General features: G+C 37.9%; 1 protein-coding gene across 1 annotated transcript in view; it reads right to left on the bottom strand.

Annotated features, from left to right (window-relative positions):
• Positions 1-589: 589 nt before the first annotated feature.
• Positions 590-19,818, bottom strand: part of LOC124612643 (protein slit) — an 814,493-nt gene continuing 795,264 nt past the window's right edge. The window contains exons 28-32 of the mRNA XM_047140944.1: positions 14,357-14,564; positions 14,030-14,264; positions 8,828-9,051; positions 8,451-8,750; positions 590-2,087 (exon numbers count right to left, since the gene is read on the bottom strand). Of these exons, the coding sequence (XP_046996900.1) occupies positions 1,861-2,087; positions 8,451-8,750; positions 8,828-9,051; positions 14,030-14,264; positions 14,357-14,564 (1,194 nt within the window). The 3' untranslated portion in view covers positions 590-1,860. The remainder of the gene's footprint in view (positions 2,088-8,450; positions 8,751-8,827; positions 9,052-14,029; positions 14,265-14,356; positions 14,565-19,818) is intronic.

Here is a 19,818-nt window from a genome sequence, read left to right as displayed (position 1 = left end):
CACATTCACAATGCAGAAAACGGCAGTCATCTTAAACTCTAGTTCTTGACCATTTATACAGTACCAGTTTTTCTTTACTGATTGATTGCGTAGCTACCAGATTACAACTGTTGACCATTCTTTCTGAAATATCCAGTATTAGCAGCTGCATTACACGCTTGCTCGCTACAAAATGCATCATATCCGAAAACACTATGCCTACTGAAATACGAGAAATGAATCACTTTAGCATGCATGTTGTACAAGTTGTTTCTAGTGAGCCTGGGATAATACTGTGTCCACTGTTTCACAGATAGGCCTCAATGAGATACCTCCTTTCCCTGGCCTTAATAATTCTGAGAAACAATTTTTTAGACACAATTACTATTTGAAACAAGGGGACGTAAATAAAATTTAATATTATATGGAGCTTCTGTGATGCCATACCTAATTATGCCTCGCTTTCTTCTTGCCCTGTTTTATCATTTTAGAAGGCTACATATTCCCCTTACCTATACTGCAATGTAATTCATGGACAGCCTCATTATTCAAAGTTAACACTATCTGTTTAGTATAGAGACTCATAAGAAGAGAAATTATTAGTTGTGACTTTTATTTACAACACTTTAAACATATTTGGTGTACAGGAAGTCTTAGGAGGTATATTTAAAAATTATACAATTCTTGTTTTCTACAACAGTTTGGTCAAAAGAGATTCAGACACTAGTTGGTAATATGTATTACATGTTAGCAAGAACACTCGGTAATTACAAACCTTCAGTGTTGAACATTACCAGCAGTCAAGATGTCAGTGTAAAATGCAGTACATGGTAGTTCTCATGAAACATTATACAGTATAATGGAAAGCTTATCCTCCATTTCAGAGAAATATAGCAATCAAACAAAAAATATTACAGCTCACTATTTTTAAATTAGGACATCAAATACTGTATACATGATAATTAACAATAAGCACAAGCTCTTTCACTGATGATAATCTATCAGCAGCCAGTGTCCATATAGAAAGTATTTTCTAATGTCTAATAAGCTTCATTTATTTACATAAAAATGAACTGTGTCATAATAAATATAATCACATGTATTAAAACTATCATCCGTGTGAATCTGTTATGTCTGTATTACACATTTGTGTGGTAACATGACAGCAAATTGAAAGCTGTAGGTTAAATTGTACAGGTCATTCTTTACATAAATACAAGTCTTTCATTTGAAAACACTAAACAAAGAAACTAATATGCACAACACGACGAGTTTCATCTTCCAATACCCTAATGTACATGTTACAGATTCAGTGTAACACAAATAATAAAATAAAATGCTGCACGGGCACTGCAAAATGACAGGTACATACAAAGTCCATTTTGGGTTTAATGATTTGTGATTTCATGAAATCCTGCAGAAAATGTTTGTTGTATATACAGTATTTTATTAAACAGGGGAGAAACTATGCACTGAGCCACATCTTCTGATTAAGCTGTCAGCTCATCTCGATTTCGAGGCCCCTCCTATCTCCATCCATACGCAAGCAGACGACACAAAATATAAATAAAACAACTTAGTCCTATTATGACCACACAAAAAGTTCAAATTCATTGTCTTTAGATGAGGTTGCATCAGTAAGGAAAGTATTTGTAGGCATTATGGGAGCAATAGAAATAAACAAATACAGAGAGACCATGAAATAATAATAAATAGTGCACTGAAGATGGAAATATTTACAAAATAGAAAATAGCAATTTTGATGATGCACATAGTATAACTTTCCTCAGGATGAGAGGTGAATGACCGTTGTGTGGTAGAGTCGACTGTGTCGTGTTGCGCAGGCAGGGCTACATGTTGAGTGTAGGAGGGGCCGGATAGTCAGTAGCACTTCCTTGTGCAGGCGCACTTTCGCACAATATCAACATCCGTCGTATAGCGTGTTCCATCGTTGCATATTAGGCGAACTTTGCGCCGCTTTGTTTTCCTTGCACGACAGCAATTGTAGCCGCAAGTGCCCTCACATTTGGCAAGTTTCACAGGCTTGCGTGACCTGCAGCCATTCTCGGTGTAATACTCTCGAGTTTGCTCTTTCCGACAGGTTGGAGCTGGAAGTTGTGGATAAGGATAAATTTATTAGCTTCTTATTGTAAATTCTGTTTTTTAACATAAGAACTATATCCAGAAACATGGGAAAATTGCCTGAATACTTCAGTGCAATGGCACAAATATACTTGTACAAAATCTTATCAAATATGAAAACATATGTGAAGACACATTTTGTTTTCCTTTACGCTGACAAGCAGTGCATCACTCAAATGTTTCCTGAAAACCGAGCACCAAATTTCAAGTAATTTGCCTGTCATTATCAATTACCTATTCAGGTATGTCCAGTATACTAGAACATGAAGTGAAGCAGACACCATAAAGATGGTATTTTAATGCAAAGCAAGTGTTAACCATTATTTAAAGCGTGCTTCATGCATTCAAAATGGAGTATTGATATAAATTAGAACAGCAAGCACATAATAAAGAATATAGTTGATGGGACAGTTAACCCCAATCTTACTTCCTTTACTGAAGCAATGAAAAGTGCAAAGCACTTCTTCTGAAAATTGGTACTTACAGAAGTAGTGTTATATAATTCAGAAACATCATGTAGAATGTTAAATGATGTCTGCCACATTGTTAAATGAATAAATGTGCACATCCACCTTGCCTTTATTTTTAAGAAGTAAATTTCCATTGTGGAAGTTTCAGGTGTAAAAGCAAAGAAGGGACTTGGGACGACACACAGTAAAACATTATGTATTATTTCAAGCCTGTAGTAACTTTCTGTGTAATCATGCAGTTTACAATGATTTAATAATGTAAAGTTCTGAATGAAATGTAAGCAACGAAACCACCACTCACCTTAAAAAATAAAGTGCTGAGAGGCAGACAGGAATGTTGAAAGTAGACATGATTCTTTGCTTTGCAATTTGAACTCCCATCTCTCTCTCTCTCTCTCTCTCTCTCTCTCTCTCTCTCTCTCTCTCATTATACTAGCGTATATGGCTGAACAAAAGGAACAAACGCAGAAATGATGAAGGACGGGAGGAGCATTAGAAGTTAAAAGTACGAACCGTGGCTAATAGGAGTGCAAATTCCATGACATCAGCTCTATTAGGTACAGATCCAATAGTGACATATGAATGTTTGTGCTGAGTGGGGACTCAAACCTTGGTTTCCCACTTATCACGAGCAGTCACCTTGACCATTTCAGCTATCCATTCAACTTTCCTTGATGTCACATGATGGTGGAGGCTCAAGTTTCACTGTTTAAGTGACCTCCACATTATTCATGGTATAAAGTGTATTTGTCGGGTTTTGTGAGATAATGTGACCTATTTGGTGATGGAATGAGTCAGTTCACAGTGCTGATTGGTGTGTACTTTATAACTATTTACTAGTGTTTCGTCTCTGACTGTGGGAACAAGGGGTGAAGTGCCCCCAAAATCATAAAGCTCTATAAATTAAGGGGCTCCTTGACCCCTTGTTGCAATTGCTATTTTACCTCCAAAGATTTCTCCTACAGTTGGAGACAAAACATTAGGGAGGAATTTTATATATCTACCACAGCCTCTCAGTCCAGAAGTATTAACTGAAATTGAGAGTATCTGAATAGGGATTATTCCATGTGAAATCAGCTCATGGCCGAAACCTCGCCATCTCAGATTTTCTTGAAATTTGTTTCAGATGTACTGTTGGTATAGACTTCGAGAATTAGGAAATGTTACTCAGATATGGAAACTTGTTTCTGAATTACAGAGCTGTAAAGTTATCATAAAGGAGTAAAAACAGTGAACAGCAGTTTTTAGAACTGCTATAGAAGTTTTCCTAACTGAGCTAAAGACCTATGGCGAATACCATTGTACAGCATTTTTCACACCCTTTGTGCGTTCTGCCTTACAGCAGGTCCTGTCATGGCGGAAGCCTCGTCAGAGAGGTCAGGTTTCCCGTTGCCTTCCACTGATGATGAAATGATAAGGAGGACAACACAACACCCAGTCCCTGAGCAGGGAAAATCTCCGAATTGAACCCGGGCCTCTTGGTGTGACAGACCACTGTGCTGACCACTCAGCTGTTGGGGCGGACATACAATAATATAAAAGTTCATATAAGAAAATTCTTTTTGGAACAAATTTAGAAGTTTAATTTTTTCAGAAAATACATATTTTAAAATTTCCAAATTTATTCCATGAGCAACAAGTAGTGTTGTAAATCAGGCCAAAATATAAATTTGGGATGATAATTTCTTCCTTAGTAAAAAAAAATGAAGACAGAAGCTCTATTTCTAATAATTCGACTGTATACTCACTGTCATAGAGCGAGTGGAGCCCTTCCTCAGTGAATGTATTCTGAGTTGGCTGTGTGTAATAAGTTAATTACTTCTGAACTGGTATTAAAGATTACTTATTGTTTAGGTCAAATGTGTAGTGCTTCAGTAAAACAAGATGTTATTGGAAACTATAAAGTGACCTAAAATCAATCATGAAAATGTTATACTTACTGGCTAATTGTAAACAAGTGATTTTGTACCTTAACATTTCGTGTGTTTGAATGTTTTTTCCCCCCTCAAGATGGAAGCAGACAAACTGAGAATATAGAGTTGCAATGTGTTACAGAAAACAAATCACTTTTTTCAAGACAGCAGAAAGCTCAGAAACATCACATCTGGGATGCCTGAACTGTACCCACAAACTGTCAGTGGTTTAAGAATCTGTGATATATGTTGGAAGGAAATTACTATTTAAAAAAATGCACAGTCCCTAAGTGACAAAAATGCCGAACGTAATCATTCTCAGTCAGAAACATTATTCTACAGTGATACAGATCTGATAACTAATTGAGATGTTGTCCAGTCACTTAATGTACCTATTGAACAGTCGGGAATGACTCCCATTGCTAAGAGAAAAACGAATTCTGCTGGTGCTGAACAATCAAAAACAAAAGGATTATGACAGCACAGTTTTCCAATTTATAAATTTGAATAAAAAACTGCACAGCATAATTAACATACAACAAAACTTATTTTGCAGAAGAAATTGAAGCCTTATTTATACAATATATACATTAATACTCAGCAAACCACTGTGAAATATATGGCTTAGGGTACTTCTGATTGTACCACACATTAAAATTTCTTCCTGTTCTTTTCGTATAGTGCGGAGGAAGAATGACTGCCGGCCAGAGTGGCCGAGCAGTTCTAGGCGCTTCGGTCTGGAATCGCGTGACCGCTATGGTCGCAGGTTCGAATCCTGCCTTGGGCATGGATGTGTGTGATGTCCTTAGGTTAGTTAGGTTTAAGTAGTTCTAAGTTCTAGGGGACTGATGACCTCAGAAGTTAAGTCCCTTAGTGCTCAGAGCCATTTGAACCATTTGAAGAATGACTGCTTAAATGCCTCTCCCTAAGGCACTGACAAGAAGGATTCTGTAACGTGCGCTTAGTTGTCGTTTTTTGAATATTTATAAGTAGGCTGTCACACAATAATTGTGCCAGCTTAGGATTTTCAGCATTTCTGTTGCACCCTGCTATGAGTCTAGCAAAGCTGTGACCATTTAAGTTGCCCATTTCTGTGTATATTCAGTATCCCCTGTTAGTCTTACTTCAACAATATTCTAGGATGAATCTCTTAAATGTTTTGTAAGTAATCTTCTTTGTAGACAGGCATGAACCAGGCATTCTTCCGGCTACTTGACACTTTTTTTTTATTTATAATACATATTTATGGTTAAAGAAGGGCTATCCAGCTGTAAATTATGTATAGTATCTGATAGAGATTCCATCATGTGCTGGGGCCTTGTTCAGTTTTAGCGATTTCAGCAGTTTCTTTATGCCACTGGTACTAGTATTTAAATCACTCCCCTGTGCAGTAACGTGAGAATTAAACTGGCACAGCACACCTGGATTTTGCTTTGTAAAGGAACATTTGAAAATTGCGTTCATCTTTTTGCTTTTGCTGTGGTACCTCCAATTTCAGTGCCCACGTAATTCATAAGTGAGTACTAACTGACAGTTTTTACATATGAGTAAAATTTCTTTGGGTTCTGTTAGGGATCTTTCAATAAGTTTCTGCTATAGTAATTGTTAACAACCAAAAATATCTCACTTGACATATATTTTTCTTCACACCTATTATGCTGTAGTTGCAGCTCTTTAGAAGTTTCTTTACAGAGTGTATATCTTGCAGGCCCTCTCCCACCACCAATTGTTCCATGAGGAGAAAACTAGTGATTGAAATTTCATGAGAAGATACTGTCGCAACGAAAAACGCCTTTGTTTTAGTGATTGCCACTCCAATTCACGTATCATGTCTGTGGCACTATCTCTCCTATTTCATGATAATACAAAATGAGCCCCCTTCTTTGAACTTTTTCAATATCACCCGTCAGTCCCACCTGATAAGGATTTCACACCGCACAGCAATACTCCAGAATAGGGCAGACAAGTGTAGTGTAAGCAGTCTCTTTATCAGATCTGTTGCACCTTCTAAGTGTTCTGCCAATGAATTGCAGTCTTTGGTTTGCTCTTCCGACATTCTGTAGGCTCTCTTGTCAAGACTACCACTTATAAAACTAATTATCTCAGTTGATTGTTTGAAGATTAAATTCTCCTCCAGTAATGACAGTATGATCAGGGGAAACCTCAGTCTGCTAGTACCTAAGTTGCCCAAAGCTTTCGGTTGTACCTGGAGGTGAGTCTGGTGGTCAATAGAAAGAGCCAATTATAGGTTAATACAAATAATTACCAGTGAGCCTTGCTAAAAAAATCTCACATGCAGATTGAATTTGTATCTTGGTAAATTTGAATTTCTTTCTTAGTGTTACAAATACACCACACCCATTTCCTGTTCTCTACCCTCTCAATGTACACTTTTGTGTACTGCAAAAATCTCACCTCTGTCAGTGTCAGTTTTTAGCCAGCTTTCTGCTTCCCAAGAGAGCTGCATTGCAGTTTAGGAACACTTAAAACACAGGCAAAAAATATATTGCCAATTGATCACTAGGAATTTAATTGTCTCATCTGTGTGTGTGGGGCGGGGGGGGGGGGGGGGGGGGGAGGGGGGGGCATATCTGTGGATCGTACACCAATAATTCAGTGTTCCTGTACAGTTATTATTATCTGGACTGGATGCAGAGTTGTCTAATTTAAAAACCCTTGTGTGCACCCCACATACAATCTGCTACATTGGTAGGAGCCTGTTAAGTGTAGTACACTCCTGAGCCATTCAGGGGGCTCTTTAGTTCTGAACTCTTTGGTGAAAGTATAGGAAGTTGCAACCTAGCTTGTCACAGGACCTTTGAAGCCTATTCAAGTCTACACTTGGCTGAGAACCATAATCAGTTCTGAAGTCAATGCAGGAAGAAACGGAGTTCTTGATGTAGATGTCATCTCTTGGCAGGCCAAGAACTTGTAGTTGTGCTGTCATATCTGTGAGAAATGTGGAGAATATTTGGGAGACTTTCTCACATTGTTTATTGATTGTAAGCCAGTAAAAGATAAGTGTTAAAAATTGGTTCATATAGTGAGGTCCACTAAGAGATTAAATACTTTGGTATTTATATTACTGGAATTTTTTTGTTATTTTATTACACCTAATTTGCTTTCTCTGATTTGTTAGTTGGAGATATGCATTTTAATTTGTCATTATGATTTCAAAACTATGCTGATTTCAAGTATGTGCTCTCCATTAATTTTTCAGTTATTCCCCTTACTCTTGTTGACAGTGTACTGTTCTCCAATAAATTTAGCATGTTTTCTGCATAACTTCATGAACTATGACATTGCTGCAGTAGATAAAATGTGATTGAAAATGGGAACTCCCACACTGGTCTGTGTTGATTGGTGCTGTGCAGATCATTCGTAAAATGGTACTTAGTGTCCAAGGCACCCATCTTCATAACAAATGCAGTGAAGGAAGCTTCATTCAATTAGACACCAGATCATTCGTGAAATGACAAGAACTTGGCAAGTGATAAAGCAGTTGAAGAAGCTTTTCAGGGTCTTAATATTACATTGTGTCTGTCTTGTACAGTTGTCACATTTTTCATGAGATTGTGAGTCAAATGTCAGCGGGAGAATATGTTGGGGATCTGAAGGATATTACCAGATACAGAGTCTTCTCTCCATCTCGTTATGAGGTTTTGTATCTTTGTTGTTACTGCCAGAAGCAGTTCTCTCTTTTTTTTAATTGCACACAATTTTTCACCTTTTCTCGATGGAGAATTTGGGTGTAACAGTTATCAAAATATTCTGAGTTATCAGTAATTACTTTGGTAAAAAGCACACACACACACACACACACACACACACACGTTACAACTTACCTTCAGGGCTGCATTACTTTCATCATTACTCCATCATGTCCAAATCATGCAATAATTACTAGTGCTCAGATTGTTAATTTGTGTTAATCTCTTCCACTCACCAGTAACAGCTTGAGGCAGCTCACCTTGTTCACAGTAACGACCACCCCAACCTGGTCGACAACGACATGTATACTCGCCATTCTTCTTTGGAATACATTTGCTACCTCTACGACATTGATTATTCAGGCAGGCATCCACTTCATCTTCCTCACTCTCTTCATCATCGTCATCATCAGCTAGACCCCTATCCTCAACTGGCTCTTCTTGCATCAAAGAGCAACCAGGATTTACTTTCTGCTGACGAGCAGCATTAACAAAGTCAACTGGCTTATGGTTTATCCAGAGTTCTCTCATGCAACCTGGAAATAACAATTTCATCTATTTTTCTGATTTTTAAAGTTGTGCGACCCAGAGACATTAGTGTAAGAGAACTTACCATTGAAACTTGTCAGATTGCGGAGATGCCAATGTGTAAAAGCTTCTTCACCAGGTTCTGGAGGAATTCCACCAATGTACAGAGGTGAAGTAAGTCGCAAGTATTCATGTTCACCTTCATTGATTATGCTACGAGCAAGGCCTCTGTCTACTCTTAATGTAAAATTTTTCTTGATAGCAAGCAGTTCAGCTGTGTGGTATTTACCATCAGATACCATTTCAAAGCTGAAAGAAAATATTGTGGTGTACAGGTCATCATTACTGTTTGCAGAGCACTGTTATAAATAATTCATGAGACAGAGAATGGCCATAAAAATTGTTTTGCTGCATGTCTCTGGTAGAACTGACTGACACAATACTTTCCAAACTATGGAAGAATCATGAAACTAGCATATCAGAATGTTATGATTTCTTTTAACAAAACTTTTATTCATTGTAAATTTATGTGGGAATGAAGGCAGAAAGATCATTTAAAAAAATAATAAACATGAGTGGCAGCTCTAAGGGCCAGATTTTTAACAAAAGAGATGTTAAAATATTTAACCTCTGTAAAACTGTAATAGCAAATAAGCAAATAAACAGCAAGATAAGCAAGGCATTTAAGGTTGTGAAGAATTTTTATCATCTCATGAGATGCAAAAACTTTTATATTTGTATAAGAATGCAGGCTAGTTCTGCAAACTTCACTGACAAAATCATTTAGGATTATCTGCAGAGTAATAGTATCATCTTGTTGCAAGGTTTAGTAAAGTTTGATATTTGTCATAATCTTTTTTATTATTGCACTGATCATTAGAACAAATTGCACAACTTTTCTGTGTACCTGAGTGAAAGTAATTCGATGTACTGCTTATAATCACAGAACACTTAAAGCAGTTTCCTTGTTCAAAACTTTTTATTAAAAAGTCATTTGTATAATGGTTGAAAAGAAATTTAAAAAAGTAGACTGAAGGAAATTTACCTGTAGGCAGAAATTTTTATTTAATGAACAGCTTTAGGAGATAGGTGAGATGCAGTAAATATTACATCAAAAGTGCAAAAAAGTAAAAATTGTTCTGATGGGTGGTAAAAAGAGTTATGGCATTTTTAAAAACACTGAATGTCAGTAAATGTGTTCCACAAGACTTACATAATGCTGGTCAACCTGTTATTACAATGAGGGTAAATGGCTATCTTTTATCTGTTTAGTATATTGTGGGGATGTACCTGAAGAGAATCATGATAATTATCTTGTGAATAGTGCATACTGTCTGAATTAAATCATGACTTATGGCTGGAAGTTAACTGTCATTTCATTGCTACCACATGAGAGAATATGGTGCCTCAATCCCCCGTACTTGGTATTGACAAAAAACAGGGAGAAGAGGATGGTGACAAATCACTTTAAATACATCATTGTGTGTCTTTTACATTGTGAAAAGTGGAAGAATCTTGAATTGCCTTTGTCGTAGGTCTGTTCGTTAATTGATTGAAAATATTAAGGTACACATATGTATACTTATTTCCTTGATGTGACAGGATTATGTAAAGTAACATGTTTAATGTTATTGTCACATCTAAGTTCAAAGAGGATACTCAGCATGAACCATGGACCTTGCCATAGGTGGGGAGGCATGCGTGCCTCAGCGATACAGATAGCCGTACCATAGGTGCAACCACAACAGAGGGGTATCTGTTGAGAGGCCAGACAAATGTGTGGTTCTTGAAGAGAGGCAGCAGCCTTTTCAGTAGTTGCAGGGGCAACAGTCTGGATGATTGACTGATCTGGCCTTGTAACACTAACCAAAACAGCCTCGCTGTGCTGGTACTGCGAACGGTTGAAAGCAAGGGGAAACTACAGCCGTTATTTTTCCCGAGGTCATGCAGCTTTACTGTATGGTTAATGATGATGGCATCCTCTTGGGTAAAATATTCTGGAGGTAAAATAGTTCCCCATTCGGATCTCCGGGCAGGGACTACTCAGGAGGACATCGTTACCAGGAGAAACAAAACTGGCGTTCTACGGTTCGAAGCGTGGAATGTCAGATCCCTTAATCGAGCAGGTAGGTTAGAAAATTTAAAAAGAGAAATGGATAGGTTAATGTTAGATATAGTGGGAATTAGTGAAGTTTGGTGGCAGGAGGAACAAGACTTCTGGTCAGGTGACTACAGGGTTATAAATACAAAGTCAAATAGGGGTAATGCAGGAGTAGGTTTAATAATGAATAGGAAAATAGGAATGCGGGTAAGCTACTACAAACTGCATAGTGAACGCATCATTGTGGCCAAGATAACACGAAGCCCACGCCTACCACAGTTGTACAAGTTTATATGCCAACTAGCTCTGCAGATGATGAAGAAATTGAAGAAATGTATGACGAAATAAAAGAAATTATTCAGATAGTGAAGGGAGACGAAAATTTAATAGTCATGGGTGACTGGAATTCGGTAGTAGGAAAAGGGAGAGAAGGAAACGTAGTAGATGAATATGGATTGGGGCTAAGAAATGAAAGAGGAAGCCACCTGGTAGAATTTTGCACAGCGCACAACTTAATCATAGCTAACACGTGGTTCAAGAATCATAAAAGAAGGTTGTATACATGGAAGAAGCCTGGAGATACTGACAGATTTGAGATAGATTATATAATGGTAAGACAGAGATTTAGGAACTAGGTTTTAAATTTTAAGACATTTCCAGGGGCAGATGTGGACTCTGACCACAATCTATTGGTTATGAACTGTAGATTAAAACTGAAGAAACTGCAAAAAGGTGGGAATTTAAGGAGATGGGACATGGATAAACTGACTAAACCAGAGGTTGTACAGAGTTTCAGGGAGAGCATAAAGGAACAATTGACAGGAATGGGGGAAATAAATACAGTAGAAGAAGAATGGGTAGCTTTGAGGGATGAAGTAGTGAAGGCAGCAGAGGATCAAGTAGGTAAAAAGACAAGGGCTAGCAGAAATCCTTGGGTAACAGAAGAAATATTGAATTTAATTGATGAAAGGAGAAAATATAAAAATGCAGTAAATGAAGCAGGCAAAAAAGAATACAAACGTCTCAAAAATGAGATCGACAGGAAGTGCAAAATGGCTAAGCAGGAATGGCTAGAGGATAAATGTAAGGATGTAGAGGCTTATCTCACTAGGGGTAAGATAGATACTGCCTACAGGAAAATTAAAGAGACCTTCGGAGAAAAGAGGACCACTTGTATGAATATTAAGAGCTCAGATGGAAACCCAGTTCTAAGCAAAGAAGGGAAAGCATAAAGGTGGAAGGAGTATATAGAGGGTCTATACAAGGGTGATGTACTTGAGGACAATATTATGGAAATGGAAGAGGATGTAGATGAAGATGAAATGGGAGATGTGATACTGCGTGAAGAGTTTGACAGAGCACTGAAAGACCTGAGTTGAAACAAGGCCCCGGGAGTAGACAAAATTCCATTAGAACTACTGATGGCCTTGGGAGAGCCAGTCCTGACAAAACTCTACCATCTGGTGAGCAAGATGTATGAGACAGCCGAAATACCCTCAGACTTCAAGAAGAATATAATAATTCCAATCCCAAAGATAGCAGGTGTTGACAGGTGTGAAAATTCCCGAACTATCAGTTTAATAAGTCACGGCTGCAAAATACTAACGCGAATTCTTTACAGATGAATGGAACAACTAGTAGAAGCCGACCTAGGCGAAGATCACTTTGGATTCCGTAGAAATGTTGGAACACATGAGGCAATACTGACCCTACGACTTATCGTAGAAGCTAGATTAAGGAAAGGCAAACCTACGTTTCTAGCATTTGTAGACTTAGAGAAAGCTTTTGACAATGTTGACTGGAATACTCTCTTTCAAATTCTGAAGGTGGCAGGGGTAAAATACAGAGAGCGAAAGGCTATTTACAATTTGTATCGAAACCAAATGGCAGTTATAAGAGTTGAGTGGCATGAAAGGGAAGCAGTGATTGGGAAGGGAGTGAGACAGGGTTGTAGCCTCTCCCCGATGCTATTCAATCTGTATATTGAGCAAGCAGTGAAGGAAACAAAAGAAAAGTTCAGAGTAGGTATTAAAATCCATGGAGTAGAAATAAAAACTTTGAGGTTCGCGGATGACATTGTAATTCTGTCAGAGACAGCAAAGGACTTGGAAGAGCAGTTGAACGGAATGGATAGTGTCTTGAAAGGAGGATATAAGATGAACATCAACAAAAGCAAAACGAGGATAATGGAATGAAGTCGATTTAAGTCGGGTGATGCTGCAGGAATTAGATTAGGAAATGAGACTCTTAAAGTAGTAAAGGAGTTTTGCTATTTGGGGAGCAAAATAACTGATGATGGTCGAAGTAGAGAAGATATAAAATGTAGAGTGGCAATGGCAAAGAAAGCGTTTCTGAAGAAGAGAAATTTGCTAACCTCGAGTATAGATTTAAGTGTCAGGAAGTTGTTTCTGAAAGTATTTGTATGGAGTGTAGCCATGTATGGAAATGAAACATGGACGATAAATAGTTTAGACAAGAAGAGAATAGAAGCTTTCGAAATGTGGTGCTACAGAAGAATGCTGAAGATTAGATGGGTAGACCACTAATGAGGAGTTGGGGAAAAGAGAAGTTTGTGGCACAACTTGACTAGAAGAAGGGATCAATTGGTAGGACATATTCTGAGGCATCAAGGGATCACCAATTTGGTATTGGAGGGTAAAAATCATAGAGGGAGACCAAGAGATGAATACACTAAACAGATTCAGAAGGATGTAAGTTGCAGTAGGTACTGGGAGATGAAGAAGCTTGCACAGGATACAGTAGCATGGAGAGCTGCATAAAACCAGTGTCTGGACTAAAGACCACAACAACAACAATACAAGCTGTCACCTTAACCTCTTTGGCTACCTGAGCATGTATGCAGGATTGATCCAAACTTCCATATGTCATGTAATCATAAGCCTTATGCTCAAACAATTTGAGATTCCCATACAGAAAATGTTGCTAGAATTTTGAGCATATACCTGCATTAGCACAGAATCGCTACAAGGACGAGTTGTGTTTACAGTTATTGTATTTAATTATAGAGATAAGAAGACTTTATACAAGTGGGAGGAAAACTATGAAATCATATATACCACTGGATGTTTCTCTCTAGTCTCTCTGCAGTGTGAAAGTTTACATTTGTATCCTTTTGCACAGTTATTTACTAGGCTATGACAATAATTTACTGGAACTGTACCTCACCTATACATTGTAGACACAGGGTAGTTTCCAACATCATAGCTCACTCTTATTCTTCCATTAAACAGCTCTACTGCCAGATGTTCTGATTGTCCATCATACAAAAGAATGCCATTTTCTTGTTCTGTAGAAAATACTATTGTTACATTTGCTTCTGGTTTGGTCCGGAGAGGCTCAAGCTCCACAAAAGAATTATTGTGCACAAAACTTAGACTTGTCAAGTATTCACATCTTTTCCCTGAAAGCATAGGAAAATGTTCATTATATCACTGCTTGCAATTTTCATTACGAAAGCAGCTGGTGCAATCCTCATGTCTTTATTTACTGTACCTGTATAACCAGGTGCACATCGGCATACATAATCATTGGAGTCCATTGGTTGGAAGCAGATCCCATTTTTGCAGTCATGGTGTTGACATGGTGAAGTTTTTGGATACATCATTGCAACCATTGGAGCAACTTCACAGAATTTCCCTGTGAAATCTCCTGGACATTTGCATGTGTAATCATTAACTCCATCAACACATACTCCACCATTCTGTATTAAAGAAAAGTAAGAATGTCAGCATAGTTAGTGGCTCTTATCTCTTAGGAAGGTACACATTAATTGTTGTTCATATCAATGAAAAATGAAAAAAAAAGAGAAGAAATGTTGTCAAGTCTAAACTAGATTATGAATATTATTATGACTTAATTGTACAAGTATATTCTTATGATAAATTCCTTATTGGGCTGGTTACTTAAACAAGTCAAAGTGTATCGTTTTACAGACACAAATAGGCAGTTCAAATTTTTAGAGAATTTTATTACTTACATTATACTGACATACATCATCATTTAGGACAATGGATTTGCTTTGAACTTATGACTATTTTGTGTTTGTATTAATGTCACTGACTCATTCCCTCTTATCGTGTAGCAGTTTCAATTTTCTACTTCTCATGTGATTATGAGACAAGATTTGTGTAGTGCTTGTCTATGGGAGAATATATTTCATTATTGCATGTTAAAGATACCTTTAGACATTGGATTACTGTATACAGTGGGGGAACACCTGTCTCTTTCCATGATTAAGAACTACAGAAGCAATAGCTTGTTACAAGGAGCTCACTGACTTTAAATATATTGAGGCTAATTTACACCAATGAGAAATGTCTCAGAAATGGTTCAAAGGTGTCCAAGCTGTCAAAACTGTGCAGTAAAAATGAAAGCAAAAACAACAACAACAGTAAAAGAAAAAAAGAACAGTTATATGTAGCTATTTAAATGACAAAAATGATTATCAAAGATGAAATAAATGGTTTATGCAAGTTGTGAACATCTGTAGGGACAGTCAGTAGATTGGTTCAGTTTTCAGAATGGCACTGGGGATATGGGAGCCAATTCTTCAGGGAAAGCAACAGCAGAACACTTAAAAATGTGAATAATTGATGTCCAGTTCTAGATTAAAAGCTTGCAAAGAATATGTTCCTCATTTTTCTGATTATGTCTGAGAGTCTCTCTATCTTGGTATACAGCTTTTAGTTCACTCATCTTTTAAATTGACCATCTTCTGTTCTTTGAGGTCCCAATATCCTCATGAGAATTTTTTGTTCCACCATTTCTAGTCTTTTAATGGCTCCTATTCTTACTAGGTTAACAGTTTCTGTTGAGTATAACCATTAAGTGCAGAAACATCTCAATTTTGCATCGATTGAAATATTCTTCTTATTGTAGATGTTCGTACTTAATTTGTGCGCTAAATTCATTTTGTTTATTCATGCACCCATTTCTACCTCTTCTGTCAACCCAGTTTCTATCCATTCTCTTAGGTATTTAAATATCCCCACCTTCTCAATTTTCCATCCTACTGCCATTCATTTCGGACCTGCCTTGATGTTTGTCACATACTGCATGTTCTCAATAGAGATCTGTAAGCCTGATTTAGCCACTTGTCTCTGTAGTTGCATATTTTGTTTAACCGCCTCTTCTAATGATGCAAGCAATATCACAATATTAGCATTGAATGCCAGACAATCTATTCATATTCCTTTTTTCTTGCACCCTGTAGTAGTAAAAATTGTTTTAATATTTTGGTAAGTTCCCAAACAAAAATAGTTTAACTTCCAAAAAGTGTACATGTTCACCAGTGCACCCCATATCCAGAAAAAATAGTAACAAAAAAAAGTAAGAAACCCATTACATCCAGATTAAATATCTACTTACTGACATGAATCACACTACCTTCAGTACCTGTATTGCCAGGTCTACACAACTACCTCATTTGATTTTTAAAAGTTTCTATTTTTTTTGCTTTGACACCTTTATCTTCATTTCTGTATACAGACACCATTGGTTCTAAGACTCCTGGATTTGATAACCTAGCCTCTGTAACACACCAGGAGAATAGCAAGCTATTGATTTAGCTTTTTCTGTGTGCTTTTATAGTGCAATTCTTAACTTCCTTGTGTGTTTGTGTTTTTAAGATATGTAATCCCTCATTTTAGTAACTGTAGTGAAGATTTACCCAGCCTGTACTCCAGTTGTCACTTGTTTTGAACACTCAGGGACTACTTGAGGTGGCTCAATCAGTCGCTAGCCTGTGTGACACACCAGGAGGGAAAAAGGTTGCATACTTACCCTATTCTATATGCTTTTATAGAGTAATTCTTAAATTAGTAGTAGTAGTAGTAGTAGTAGCAGGATGGATAGGGTATTTCCATGTTATGTGTGTATGTGAGATGAACATGCCACAGTTCACCAACAGCTGCAGGCTCAGCGTGTAACAGTGGTGGAGAATATAGCATGTTACATTGGACACCTCAGGCGTCACTTGTTTAATGATGCACATTACAGCATATGTGACATGGCAGATCTGTCCACACGGCAGTGGGAGTTGTGGACTGTGACACATCTATGTTGCTGGAAGTGGAGAGTCAATGTGGGGACTGAGTATGTGGCAATTGCTCATGGACCCGGTGAGTGGACAAGTAGCTGCTCTTCCAGCAGGGTTTGAGCATGCACACAAGGGGGAGGGGTGTACTATTTATCGGAAGCTCCAGTGTTAGGCATGTTATGGAGCCCCTCATGGAAATAGCGTCCCAGGCTGAGCTCCAGTGTCGGGCAAGTTATGGAGCCCCTTAGGGAAACAGCATCCAGGGCTGGAAAGAAACCGAATGTGAACTCCATATGTCTGCCTGGGTGTCTCATTCAAGATGTGGAGGATTCACTGCTGCAGCTACAGGGGGAGCAGGGTGCAGTCATCTGCAAGTTGTGGCTTATGTTAGCACCAATTACAGCTGTCACTTGTGTTCTGAGGCCATCCTCAGTTGATATGGGTGGCTGGCAGAAGTAGTAAAGGTTGCTGGCACAGAACTCACAATTTTCAGTATCATATCCAGAATTGATCAGGTTCCTTTGGTTTGGAGCCAAGGTTCCGCTGTTGCTATGATGGTCTTGGCTGCAGATTTGTGGACTTGTAATATGGGGTGGAGAATTGTAGGACTTTTCTAGACAGGCCAGGGAAGCATACACACACAGGAAGCAGCTGCTCGGATAGCAGAGTGAAATGAACTTTTTTTACTTTTTTATTTTTTTCTTAGGTATTAATTTGAGATCCTTTTATTAATATTCGCCAGTTGACATGCAGAGAGGGAAAGCAAATCGTGCACAAAGTAAAGATGCTTACACTGTCAAATTTTACTGTCCTCCAGAGGAGAGAGCTAGATGAAACCTGAAGTAGACAGTTCTGAAATATTTAATGAGTTATAGAATCTATATCAAAAAGACAGATTAGATGTCACAGAAGGAGGAGTGTTCATTGCTACTGACAAAAAATATCATGTCCATTGAGGTCGAAATTGAATCTGACTGTGAAGCATTGCGTGTTTTTATCGGCCACCCGATTCTGGCGTAGCAGTTGTAGAATCATTCAAAGAAAGTTCATGCTCATAGCACAGAAGTACCTCAATCATGCAATATTAGTTGGAGACGACTTTAACCTACCAAGTATAAACTACGATGTCTCTGGCTTCACTGTAGGTGATAGAAACACATTTTACGAAAACTGTCTTTGGCAGCTAGTTCGACAATATCAAGTACAAATATTTTAGACCTTGCAGCAACAAACAGGCCTGATCCTATTGGCAGAGCCTGTAGAGGCAAGAGTTAGTGATCATGATTCATCTTAGCAATGATAGTTCTTCTCAGGTCTGCAACCATTCTGTTGACTTGCAGCAAACTGCAATGCTTTTCTGTCTACAGCCTTCCTCTGGAGAGCAGTATAGGTGGTGCAGCTGGTATCCTCCATCATCTGGTTGATGTAATGCAGTCTTGCTCTGCATCTTGTGTCCTTCCCTTTTACTATCCCTTCAATGATATTATAATGACACCATTGTGTCTCGGCTGATGGCTTATCCATGTGTCCATTCTGTGTTGGATAAGGTTCATGAGACATGACTGCACTCTGTGGAGCACCTCTTCATATGACACTTTGTCCACTCAGGAGATCTTTAGCATTTTGCTGTATCACCATATGTTGAAGGCTATTTTTTGTGTTTATCTGCTTCTCCGAGTGTCCACGTTTCACTTCTGTACTGCAGTATGCTCCAATCAAACATCTGGAAGAGGCCTTTTTCTGAAATGTCTGTCTATGCAGCCAGATGCAAAAAGGTTTCTTCTCTTTTTAAAAGCAGTTTTCCTGGTTGGTTTGGTTTGGCTTGTAATATCCTCCTTTGATATTCCATCTGATGTCTCCAACTGCTCATTGTTAAGTGAGCATTGGACAATAATATTTTGTTTACTCACAACTAAGAGTTTTGGTTTAGCTTGATTAATTTTTAATTTTATGAGGTTTTGACGGTGGTTTCATCTGGGCCATCATCATTTCTAATTGTTAGTAAAGTTAATGTATCTATCAAGAAGTCTAGGAGAGTTTTTATGCTGGAAAAGGCAGATAAGCAATTCTTAGTGTCGCACTTGTACAACTAATGGACATAATTTAGTTCCAATATTACAGACATACAGGAATCATGGGCTATGTTTAAATGTGGACTACGCTCTGGAGAAGTATATGCCTAGTAAGTGGATTAAGAATGCAAAAGACTCACCATGGATTAATAACAAAATTCAGATAATGATGTTGAAACAGGGATTGTTGGAGTCTTGGTTCAAAATTGAATATTGAAATGTTGACAGGCAAAAGTTAGTAAACATTTATGCATCTAAAGAGATTAATGCATGAAATATGCAACAACTTCCACTATCATACCTTAGTAAAAGATCTAGCTGATAATCCAAGAAAATTTTGGGCCTATGTGAAAACAGTGAGCAGGTTGGAGGTCTCTGTCCAGTCACTTGTCAACCAGCCTGGTGTAGCAATAGAAGACAGCAAAAGGAAAGCTGAAGTTTTAAATTTTTTGTTTAACAAACAATTTGTGCAGAAGGATCATACAGACATAACATTATTTGGCTATTGCATAGATTCCTGTATGGAGTATATAAAAATGGGAATCTGGCATAGATGAACAAGTGAAAGAGTTGAAAGCATATGTCACTATGTCTGGATGAACTCCCCATTTGGCTTTACAGAGAGTACTCTATAGCATTGACTCTTTACTTAACTTGTGTTTATTGCAAATAGCTCGCCAAGCACAAAGTCTGTAGTGACTGGGAAAGCAGCACAGGTGACTTCTGTATAAAAGAAGGGTGAAAGATGGACCTGCAAAATTAGAGACCTTAACATTGGTTAGCTGCAGAAGTCTTGAGCTAATTCTATCTTCAGATATAATAAATTTCATTTAGACAGAAAGACT

Source organism: Schistocerca americana, chromosome 4, assembly GCF_021461395.2.
Source record: "Schistocerca americana isolate TAMUIC-IGC-003095 chromosome 4, iqSchAmer2.1, whole genome shotgun sequence".
Classification (NCBI taxonomy): Eukaryota; Metazoa; Arthropoda; class Insecta; order Orthoptera; family Acrididae; genus Schistocerca; species Schistocerca americana.
The sequence above is the reverse complement of the archived record's forward strand: the minus strand, read 5'-3'. Positions and strand labels throughout refer to the sequence as shown.